This window comes from Mya arenaria, chromosome 3, assembly GCF_026914265.1.
Source record: "Mya arenaria isolate MELC-2E11 chromosome 3, ASM2691426v1".
NCBI classification, from domain to species: Eukaryota; Metazoa; Mollusca; class Bivalvia; order Myida; family Myidae; genus Mya; species Mya arenaria.
The window spans coordinates 36263761-36276041 of NC_069124.1; the positions used below are offsets into that span (position 1 = coordinate 36263761).

Here is a 12281-nt window from a genome sequence, read left to right on the forward strand (position 1 = left end):
TTGCTCAAAACCTCAGTTAAATTTAACTGCTCGTTAAAGTTTTAACGGTCCGTTTAATTTTAACCATTATTGGCATGAGGTTGCTCAAAATAAAGAATTTAACGGCGGGTTTAACGGTTGAACCAGCCGTTAAATGTAACGGAGGTATAGACCTACGTTAAAACATTAACGGAAGGTTTCCAAGATGGCGGCTCTATTTGTAAATCATAGAAAAGTGAAAGAATTTCGGCACACTGCACATGTACAGAATATGCTTGACAATGAGATGTATGCCAGATACAGATATACGAATGGTGGAATATATTATCTAGAGGATTTGCTGAAGGAATCACTGGAAAGAACGACAAGAAGAAACAGAGCACTTACTGTTAGACAGATGATTCTGATTACGTTGCGCTTCTTCACCACAGGAGCATTTTTTAACATCATTGGTGATAGCATGGGCTACCACAAGTGCACTGTGTCACGTGTTGTAGCCCAAGTAAGCGCCATCCGAAGATGAACCAGCCTTCGTGAATAGGAAAGGCTTCCATAGCATCAACATGCAGGCTGTATGTAACATCAAAGGTATAAAACTTTGAGTTTTCCACTTTTGTTTTCAGTATTTCCATCTTTTCTTTCGAACGCTTAACATAATAATTATATTGTCAATTCGGCCAAAACACGTCCGGTTAAAGGGCGATACTAAAAGGCTGACTGGAGCGCTGACAGTATACATAAAGAGGGAAAATGCTTACCAAAAATGTTATTAAATGCTGACCAAAAATGTTATTAAATAGTGATTTTACATTTCTATTAATGAATACAATAATTCAAGTCGACGTACTATACTATTTATCATTTTTTTGTTAAATAAATAACTCATAGACATAGGTAACATATGGTACCGTACTCAAAAATATTTTGTATACAGAGTCTATGCATACAGATTGTGAAGAGTTTGGAGGGTGCAGGACGAAGTGAACAATTACCCAAGTGAACCACTGCCATTTTCGGATTCAACTCTGATTATTATTGCACAGTTTAATTGTTTAATCATTTTACAGGAAAATTTACAAGTGTAAATGCAAGCTGGCCTGGGTCGTGCCACGACGCGCACGTCTTCAGAACGTCGGGATTGGCAGCCAAACTGACCATTGAACATGTCGCGTTTTCAGATGGTGTCCTTTTAGGAGACAGTGGGTATGAACATGAAAAGTTTGCTTGAATCCAGTAAATTTCCAACTTTATATAGCGCAGTAACTTAGAGCTAAGGGAAGTAACCGATACTTTGAGTTTTAACCGTTCTTTCATTTAGTTTTTCTTTGTGTTCAAATCGCTTTATGATGGCGGACGGCCAGGACATCGATCTAAAAATATTTGATTACCCTGGATATCGGTAGTCCAGGTGCTGGAAAAGTGCAAATTATTACAGCGAAATGGTTAGGGTCATTCAAGCCCAGATTCTTATAAAAACTAGACTTGATCGACCCCAGCTGTGCTAATGCCATCCAAAACAAATGTGTTATGTCTCATTTTTTTCAATTTAATTTTCAAAACCGGTTTAATAATGCACCAGTCAATTGTAACCAAGCCCCCTCCACCCGGTCCGGGGAATAGTGGGGACTTTGACTTTCGGTCCAGCCAAGCCCGGCCAAAGTCCTCTCCCTGTGGGAAGGAACTGCTCGTGAAACCCCCGCCAAATGCCCCTGAACCCACGGGAATCTTATGTTTGGCCCATTCCCGGGAAGACAAAACCACCGCATTCACTCGGCACTGTGGAGCCACCTAGAAGGTAAAAATACTGCCCATTTCCCTGGCTTTCCCCGGTATACCCCCGGAACTGTAAGGCTGTGGTTGAAATTGACTGGTGCATAAGTCATTGACAAATTTGTCCAAATGACAAAACATGTGTATCATACAGGATAAGACATGGTTGAAAAATGCCTCCGGCAATTATTCTGCACACTGGGGCAATTATCAACCAAAGGCCATGGTCAACCATGTATTATCTTTATAATTTACATAATAATGTAATAATTATAAATATATAATATCTTTATAATATTAATTTATTTGTCATCTTAAGTAAACCTCACCATGAAGTGTTCCCTTACTTCATAAACCTTGGAATATTTTTTTTTTTAATAATTTTTAGAATTATTCAATATGCCTGAAATAATACCTGTTTTCTGACTGAAGCATAAGAAATGAAATACACATGAAAACAAAGGTCCTTATTGATATATACATCAGAAAATGATGCTTTCGTGATACTGTCGGATTACAGCTGATTAATCGGATAATGGATCGATCAGGGTCTCCGATTAATCGATTATGAAAATCCAAGCTGATTGCCCATCACTACTACATAGATAAGATTTATTTTGTTACAGTAATAAGAATATGTATTAAAGGTTCTGTATTGGATATATAACTTATGAATCAGAGACATCCATCATTGCCAAGTTGCATTATTATGTCTTATTATATGCAGGTACGCCCTGAAGACATTCCTCATGACCCCTTTCATTAGGGTTGACAGTGAAGCAAAGGAAAGATATCAACAGGCACACACTCGGACAAGGGCCTGCATTGAGAGAGCATTTGGCAGGCTTAAGAGGAGATTTCATGTTTTACATTCAGAGGTACTACTTGTGTATATGAATAATGGTTGTATATTAATTAATGTTATTTACTAGTGTTTAAACTACATGTTGTGTGCCTTACTGTTGCCTTCATTTAATTTCCACTTAATGTATTGTGCTAGTATTTAAATCATGAACATATTTTATCTTGTAACTTTTAATGTATCTGGTTATTTTTATAATGAAGCCTATAATCTTATTGCAACCTATGCATTTATACTATAACATGTGATATTATGATCTTGAATCTTTTTTGGTCTTTTGTTTGTCTGTTATTGGATAATCTATTATGTCGGAAATAGCTATCAGCAAGTGTTATTTATGGTTATCATAACCGATTTTAAATAAGATTAATTATCTTATTGTATCATTTCTTAATAGTTATAGTATTAGTACACGCACTTAAACAAACACCAAACTGATCATGCATGTACGCGCACACGTTCAAATATTCACCTTTTTCAATTAAATTATATAATTTTACAGATACGCCTCAGACCAGAAAAGGCATGCAAGGTAGCTGTGGCATGTGTAGTCCTACATAATATTGCAGTGGACATGAACATGCCTATGGACGACGATGAGTTCATTCAGCCACAGAATGGGAATGATGGAGTACACCAAGATGGTGGTACTGGCGTTGCCACTAGAGACTTCATTGTGGAAAACTTCTTCTCTGTGTAATATCGATATGGACTTATATATACCACTGCTATCATAAATGCTCGTTCTTCATCACCACTGCTCGTTCTTCATCACCACTGCTCATTCTTCATCACCGCTGTTAGTTCATCATCACCACTGTTAGTTCATCATCACCACTGTTAGTTAATCATCACCACTGTTAGTTTATCATCATCGCTGTTAGATTATCGACATCTTCATACACCTCTTGAAGTAAAAAAATAATAATTCTTACATTGTTTCCTCTTCATTCATAATTGTTTGTGTTTTGTGTAAAGGCACTTATTAATGAAAAACAACACCGGTTGGATACATGGATTTTTTACGTGCTCACTTTATTTTGGCAAGTAAGGTAAATCGCTCAGAATGGCCCACATATTGCAGACAGACGATTCACACTGAATTAAAAACATCATGTAGGTAACTTTACAAGCTCGTACATAAATTGCAAACAGTCAAATAATAAATAAACGCCATGAAAACCAGGATGAAATAAACCATATCACATGTTCATGTTTAACTCTCGAAGAAGGTTGTCCGGATGAATCCGTCTATTTCCTCTGTATCAAGTTTTTTTTCATATTTTTCCATCACTCTCAGCTTTACCCGATTGATTTCCTTCTGTAAAACAAAACAAAACATAAACAACTTTGCCGATTTGGTAATACAATCTTTATTCTTTGGCATAAATAATTCATCTAACATATAATTGTTGTGGTTGAAACCCCTTTTGCATTGAACTACATGTACATTTATACTTTTTGTAACATCCTCCGTACCCTTAGTCTTTTTCATACCTCTTGCTGTGCCAATTCCACCTGATTTTGAAAGTATATAATTTGCCAATCAATGAGTTCCTCTGCTTTGGTCTTCCTTCTCTTGACACTATTAACAATAAGGATTATGATAATAAGGATCATAATAATATGATGTTATAACTGTGAACAAAAAATTATCAAATGACGTGTGGATTCAAACTGTTAATGTTGAAGTTTACTCAATTGGTGTATATTTCATAGATCGTATTTTTACAATGCAGTTGTTTGAATACATGGCAAACACTTACACACGTTCCTGTTTGTGTTCTTGGTAACTGCTTTTTGATGGTCCTGCAGTAGGCTGTGCCGCCATTATGATCTTGGATGGCGGGGGTAACTTTGATGACCTATGGCTTTCACTCTCCGCATCTTCTTCGTCCGTTAAATTTGGTATAAACGAAAGACCATATGCGAAACACAATAAATGGTGTAACAATTAAGATAAGGGAGGCAACTGTGTTAACTAGAATTATAGTCAGAGTCGATTTTTTTGGACGTTTTAACTTGGACGAAGTATTCGAAGGTGAAGGATGTGAACAACGAGGCACCTCTAATTTACATACATTTGTATGAATAACGACTTTATAGCAAAATCACCGTTTGGAAATAGATTAAGGTAAGAAATCAATATCGTTTTATGCCTTCTAAATATGTATCTTAGCCTGTTACCCGCCTTCTTCAATTATAATCAATGTTTTCCGTCGGAGGATTTTGTTACTAAAAATAGAAACAAAATCTGTATACGAGGCTGTGATTTTTTTATTTTAACTAAGAGATTCCCTTTCATGGATCAGACGACATTATGTTTTATATATCAAATTATCATGTTTATCACGAAATTACCTGGCTCATCAGAGTCCATTCCACCGACAACTCCATTGAAACTAGCATCAGCATGTATAGATACAATTCTATTGGCTTGATCTGTAGCCTCCTTTAGCGTGTCAGTACCCCGCCCACTCTCTCTCCGCTGGAGCCTTTCACTGTTATGACACAAATTAAAGTATCAATAAAGAGTTTGAATAAACAAATTTAGTGTTCCTGGCCAAATTTTAAGCTTTACTCTGAATCAAAAATAACCTTTTCATTTAAACATGTATATTAAGTTGTTTTATGAATAAAAAATGCATTGATCAGATGTACTGAATTAAATGCATTTTTTATTCATAAAACAACTTAATATACATGTTTAAATGAAAAGGTTATTTTTGATTCAGAGTAAAGCTTAAAATTTGGCCAGGAACACTAAATTTGTTTATTCAAACTCTTTATTGATACTTTAATTTGTGTCATAACAGTGAAAGGCTCCAGCGGAGAGAGAGTGGGCGGGGTACTGACACGCTAAAGGAGGCTACAGATCAAGCCAATAGAATTGTATCTATACATGCTGATGCTAGTTTCAATGGAGTTGTCGGTGGAATGGACTCTGATGAGCAAGGTAATTTCGTGATAAACATGATAATTGATATATAAAACATAATGTCGTCTGATCCATGAAAGGGAATCTCTTAGTTAAAATAAAAAAATCACAGCCTCGTATACAGATTTTGTTTCTATTTTTAGTAACAAAATCCTCCGACGGAAACATTGATTATATTGAAGAAGGCGGGTAACAGCTAAGATACTATTTAGAAGGCATAAAACGATATTGATTTCTTACCTTAATCTATTTCCAACGGTGATTTTTCTATAAAGTCGTTATTCATATGTAAATTAGAGGTGCCTCGTTGTTCACATCCTTCACCTTCGAATACTTCGTCCAAGTTAAAAACGTCCGAAAAAAATCGACTCTGACTATAATTCTAGTTAACACAGTTGCCTCCCTTATCTTAATTGTTACACCATTTATTGTGTTTCGCAGATGGTCTTTCGTTTATACCAAATTTAACGGACGAAGAAGATGCGGAGAGTGAAAGCCATAGGTCATCAAAGTTACCCCCGCCATCCAAGATCATAATGGCGGCACAGCCTACTGCAGGACCATCAAAAAGCAGTTACCAAGAACACAAACAGGAACGTGTGTAAGTGTTTGCCATGTATTCAAACAACTGCATTGTAAAAATACGATCTATGAAATATACACCAATTGAGTAAACTTCAACATTAACAGTTTGAATCCACACGTCATTTGATAATTTTTTGTTCACAGTTATAACATCATATTATTATGATCCTTATTATCATAATCCTTATTGTTAATAGTGTCAAGAGAAGGAAGACCAAAGCAGAGGAACTCATTGATTGGCAAATTATATACTTTCAAAATCAGGTGGAATTGGCACAGCAAGAGGTATGAAAAAGACTAAGGGTACGGAGGATGTTACAAAAAGTATAAATGTACATGTAGTTCAATGCAAAAGGGGTTTCAACCACAACAATTATATGTTAGATTAATTATTTATGCCAAAGAATAAAGATTGTATTACCAAATCGGCAAAGTTGTTTATGTTTTGTTTTGTTTTACAGAAGGAAATCAATCGGGTGAAGCTGAGAGTGATGGAAAAATATGAAAAAAACTTGATACAGAGGAAATAGACGGATTCATCCGGACAACCTTCTTCGAGAGTTAAACATGAACATGTGATATGGTTTATTTCATCCTGGTTTTCATGGCGTTTATTTATTATTTGACTGTTTGCAATTTATGTACGAGCTTGTAAAGTTACCTACATGATGTTTTTAATTCAGTGTGAATCGTCTGTCTGCAATATGTGGGCCATTCTGAGCGATTTACCTTACTTGCCAAAATAAAGTGAGCACGTAAAAAATCCATGTATCCAACCGGTGTTGTTTTTCATTAATAAGTGCCTTTACACAATACACAAACAATTATGAATGAAGAGGAAACAATGTAAGAATTATTATTTTTTTTACTTCAAGAGGTGTATGAAGATGTCGATAATCTAACAGCGATGATGATAAACTAACAGTGGTGATGATTAACTAACAGTGGTGATGATGAACTAACAGTGGTGATGATGAACTAACAGCGTGATGAAGAATGAGCAGTGGTGATGAAGAACGTGATGAAGAACGAGCATTTATGATAGCAGTGGTATATATAAGTCCATATCGATACTACACAGAGAAGAAGTTTTCCACAATGAAGTCTCTAGTGGCAACGCCAGTACCACCATCTTGGTGCATTCCCATTCTGTGGCTGAATGAACTCATCGTCGTCCATAGGCATGTTCATGTCCACTGCAATATTATGTAGGATTACACATGCCACAGCTACCTTGCATGCCTTTTCTGGTCTGAGGCGTATCTGTAAAATTATATAATTTAATTGAAAAAGGTGAATATTTGAACGTGTGCGCGTACATGCATGATCAGTTTGGTGTTTGTTTAAGTGCGTGTACTAATACTATAACTATTAAGAAATGATACAATAAGATAAATTAATCTTATTTAAAATCGGTTATGATAACCATAAATAACACTTGCTGATAGCTATTTCCGACATAATAGATTATCCAATAACAGACAAACAAAAGACCAAAAAAGATTCAAGATCATAATATCACATGTTATAGTATAAATGCATAGGTTGCAATAAGATTATAGGCTTCATTATAAAAATAACCAGATACATTAAAAGTTACAAGATAAAATATGTTCATGATTTAAATACTAGCACAATACATTAAGTGGAAATTAAATGAAGGCAACAGTAAGGCACACAACATGTAGTTTAAACACTAGTAAATAACATTAATTAATATACAACCATTATTCATATACACAAGTAGTACCTCTGAATGTAAAACATGAAATCTCCTCTTAAGCCTGCCAAATGCTCTCTCAATGCAGGCCCTTTTCCGAGTGTGTGCCTGTTGATATCTTTCCTTTGCTTCACTGTCAACCCTAATGAAAGGGGTCATGAGGAATGTCTTCAGGGCGTACCTGCATATAATAAGACATAATAATGCAACTTGGCAATGATGGATGTCTCTGATTCATAAGTTATATATCCAATACAGAACCTTTAATACATATTCTTATTACTGTAACAAAATAAATCTTATCTATGTAGTAGTGATGGGCAATCAGCTTGGATTTTCATAATCGATTAATCGGAGACCCTGATCGATCCATTATCCGATTAATCAGCTGCAATCCGACAGTATCACGAAAGCATCATTTTCTGATGTATATATCAATAAGGACCTTTGTTTTCATGTGTATTTCATTTCTTATGCTTTAGTCAGAAAACAGGTATTATTTCAGGCATATTGAATAATTCTAAAAATTATTACAAAAAAAATATTCCAAGGTTTATGAAGTAAGGGAACACTTCATGGTGAGGTTTACTTAAGATGACAAATAAATTAATATTATAAAGATATTATATATTTATAATTATTACATTATTATGTAAATTATAAAGATAATACATGGTTGACCATGGCTTTTGGTTGATAATTGCCCCAGTGTGCAGAATAATTGCCGGAGGCATTTTTCAACCATGTCTTATCCTGTATGATACACATGTTTTGTCATTTGGACAAATTTGTCAATGACTTATGCACCAGTCAATTTCAACCACAGCCTTACAGTTCCGGGGTATACCGGGGAAAGCCAGGGAAATGGGCCGTATTTTTACCTTCTAGGTGGCTCCACAGTGCCGAGTGAATGCGGTGGTTTTGTCTTCCCGGGAATGGGCCAAACATAAGATTCCCGTGGGTTCAGGGGCATTTGGCGGGGGTTTCACGAGCAGTTTCTTCCCACAGGGAGAGGACTTTGGCCGGGCTTGGCTGGACCGAAAGTCAAAGTCCCCACTATTCCCCGGACCGGGGGGGGCTTGGTTACAATTGACTGGTGCATTATTAAACCGGTTTTGAAAATTAAATTGAAAAAAATGAGACATAACACATTGTTTTGGATGGCATTAGCTATTAAAAATAACGATTACTTGGAAATTAAAAAAAAATATAATTTTCTCACGTATTTTCGGAGTTGGACTGTAAACATTTCCATTCTTCAAACAGTTTTTACATCGACTGATCTTGACGTTCATTTCAATATGTGAGCACAGCTGGGGTCGATCAAGCCTAGTTTTATAAGAATCTGGGCTTGAATGACCCTAACCATTTCGCTGTAATAATTTGCACTTTTCCAGCACCTGGACTACCGATATCCAGGGTAATCAAATATTTTTAGATCGATGTCCTGGCCGTCCGCCATCATAAAGCGATTTGAACGCAAAGAAAACTAAATGAAAGAACTGTTAAAACTCAAAGTATCGGTTACTTCCCTTAGCTCTAAGTTACTGCGCTATATAAAGTTGGAAATTTACTGGATTCAAGCAAACTTTTCATGTTCATACCCACTGTCTCCTAAAAGGACACCATCTGAAAACGCGACATGTTCAATGGTCAGTTTGGCTGCCAATCCCGACGTTCTGAAGACGTGCGCGTCGTGGCACGACCCAGGCCAGCTTGCATTTACACTTGTAAATTTTCCTGTAAAATGATTAAACAATTAAACTGTGCAATAATAATCAGAGTTGAATCCGAAATGGCAGTGGTTCACTTGGGTAATTTTCACTTCGTCCTGCACCCTCCAAACTCTTCACAATCTGTATGCATAGACTCTGTATACAAAATATTTTTGAGTACGGTACCATATGTTACCTATGTCTATGAGTTATTTATTTAACAAAAAAATGATAAATAGTATAGTACGTCGACTTGAATTATTGTATTCATTAATAGAAATGTAAAATCACTATTTAATAACATTTTTGGTCAGCATTTAATAACATTTTTGGTAAGCATTTTCCCTCTTTATGTATACTGTCAGCGCTCCAGTCAGCCTTTTAGTATCGCCCTTTAACCGGACGTGTTTTGGCCGAATTGACAATATAATTATTATGTTAAGCGTTCGAAAGAAAAGATGGAAATACTGAAAACAAAAGTGGAAAACTCAAAGTTTTATACCTTTGATGTCACATACAGCCTGCATGTTGATGCTATGGAAGCCTTTCCTATTCACGAAGGCTGGTTCATCTTCGGATGGCGCCTGGATTCGGATATGTGTTCCGTCTACACATCCAACAACATTCGGGAAACCAGCTTTCTTAAAAAATTCTGTCATATTCCATGCTCGAGCATTGGCATCAGGCCACATCACAAACTGATGTATGTGACCACACATTGCTTCTGTTACTTGGGCTACAACACGTGACACAGTGCACTTGTGGTAGCCCATGCTATCACCAATGATGTTAAAAAATGCTCCTGTGGCGAAGAAGCGCAACGTAATCAGAATCATCTGTATAACAGTAAGTGCTCTGTTTCTTCTTGTCGTTCTTTCCAGTGATTCCTTCAGCAAATCCTCTAGATAATATATTCCACCATTTGTATATCTGTATCTGGCATACATCTCATTGTCTAGCATATTCTGTACATGTGCAGTGTGCCGAAATTCTTTCACTTTTCTATGATTTACAAATAGAGCCGCCATCTTGGAAACCTTCCGTTAATGTTTTAACGTAGGTCTATACCTCCGTTACATTTAACGGCTGGTTCAATCGTTAAACCCGCCGTTAAATTCTTTATTTTGAGCAACCTCATGCCAATAATAGTTAAAATTAAACGGACCGTTAAAACTTTAACGAGCAGTTAAATTTAACTGAGGTTTTGAGCAACCGGCCCCAGACCTTAGAATTACTTATTACATCTTACCCAGAATCTAATTATACAGATGCATTAGATTGTTTGACCCCGATGGCTTTCAGAATGGCTCAGTGGTCTAACAATGTGTTCAAGCTCGTTTCGTTCTAAAAACACATAAACAACTCACCTAAAAATGAAAATAAATGCAATGAAATTAAATTATGTTTCGTTTTAAGTCGAATACATGTTGAAATAAAATGTTGCTTCTTATTAAAAAAACATATCGTCATAATTCATGAAGATGTTCCCACTCTCAAGGATTCGACACCATCATATACTCCGCCTCAGTAAATGTTTAAAAGTATGCAGCCATATCGTTGGATTAAGAATTATATGTTATTAAGTTTACATTGACACAGCAGTAGGGCAATCTTATTACCAATTATAATGATAAAATGAAAAAAAAATATTTAATAAGCAATCACATAATCTGCGGACTGTTAGAAGGATTTGCTTTATAATCCAAAACGAAAACAAAGTTTGGCAAAAGATGGAGATATTAAGAAGTCGACAAACGAACCAAGAGTAATTGTTTAGTGTTATATAGATTACATGACACCAACTATGTCTTTTGTCACCAATACTGCGTACTTCTGGTAAGAGTATACGTCACTGGAAGCTTTGTATAAAACAAGTTTGAAATGTTATGTTAAATTATGTTGTGTTGTGTTGTGTTACATATATGCTCCGTTACGTTACGTTACGTTACGTTATATTATGATATGTTATGTGAGGTTAGGTTTGTTTGGGTTAGGTTAGGTCAGGTCAGGTCAGGTGTTGTGATGTGTTGTGTTTTATTACGATACGTTGCGTTACGTTAAGTTGTGTTACGTTACGTTACGTTTTGTTATGCTATGTTATGTGAGGTTAGGTAAGTTTAGGTTAGGTGAGGTCAGGACATGTTAGGTCAGGTCGTGTCGTGTCGTGTCGTGTCGTGTTGTGTTGTGTTGTGTTGTGTTGTGTTAAGTTAAGTAAGGTTAGGTTAAGTTAGGTTAGGTTATAGGAGAAGCAAAGAATTAAAGTTAGAATAGTTCTGACAATTTATTTGTTCGATGATTGACATCAATTATTTGCAAGGCGGACTACCACGCTTGAATTTCATCATCAGTCGACGAGTGGTCCTGTCAAACGGAGCTTTCTCGATCACTGAGCCACAATGGTCGATGGTCAGCTTTCCGTGCCAGTGAACATGACCTGAAAGTACATGAAGAAAGGTGTTAAACCGTAACAAGTTGAAAAATTGAATGGTCGTAGCTTGAACTCTGCACCAGTTCATCAAGTCGATTTGAAATCAAGTGCAACATATAAAGTCTGTCGATCGACGAAATGGAATGCAATCATCATGGAACTGGAGAAGAAGGATCATACTGGTGCAAAATGGCCCTGTGGTCGTGCTTTGGTAAACTGATTGACGGGAAAGTTTCGCTTAGTTTATTAGAAAACAGTCATATGATATTACTTATTTAATAGAT

At 36.1% G+C, this 12281-nt stretch overlaps 1 protein-coding gene and 1 long non-coding RNA gene across 2 annotated transcripts; one reads left to right on the forward strand and one right to left on the reverse strand.

The window, feature by feature from the left end:
- Positions 1–5913: 5913 nt before the first annotated feature.
- Positions 5914–6883, forward strand: LOC128226349 (uncharacterized). Its single transcript, XR_008259678.1, has 3 exons — positions 5914–6150; positions 6332–6419; positions 6596–6883. It is a non-coding gene; the product is annotated as an uncharacterized LOC128226349 (long non-coding RNA).
- Positions 6884–7164: 281 nt separating this feature from the next.
- LOC128226700 (putative nuclease HARBI1) lies at positions 7165–10624 on the reverse strand. Its single transcript, XM_052936680.1, has 4 exons — positions 10072–10624; positions 9459–9594; positions 7885–8035; positions 7165–7397 (listed from the first exon to the last, which is right to left on the reverse strand). The coding sequence occupies exons 1-4, from the start codon at positions 10595–10597 to the stop codon at positions 7242–7244; spliced, it is 969 nt and encodes a 322-aa protein (XP_052792640.1). The 5' UTR covers positions 10598–10624; the 3' UTR covers positions 7165–7241.
- Positions 10625–12281: the final 1657 nt, after the last annotated feature.

Bases quoted from the DNA above. Each gene is read 5' to 3' on its own strand.
- LOC128226700 (XM_052936680.1), bottom strand. From the start codon at position 10,597: ATGGCGGCTCTATTTGTAAATCATAGAAAAGTGAAAGAATTTCGGCAC. The intron at 8,036-9,458 runs GTATGAACATGA...TATTATATGCAG, and splicing joins GTCCTTTTAGGAGACAGTGG to GTACGCCCTGAAGACATTCC. The intron at 7,398-7,884 runs GTACTACTTGTG...ATAATTTTACAG, and splicing joins TTCATGTTTTACATTCAGAG to ATACGCCTCAGACCAGAAAA.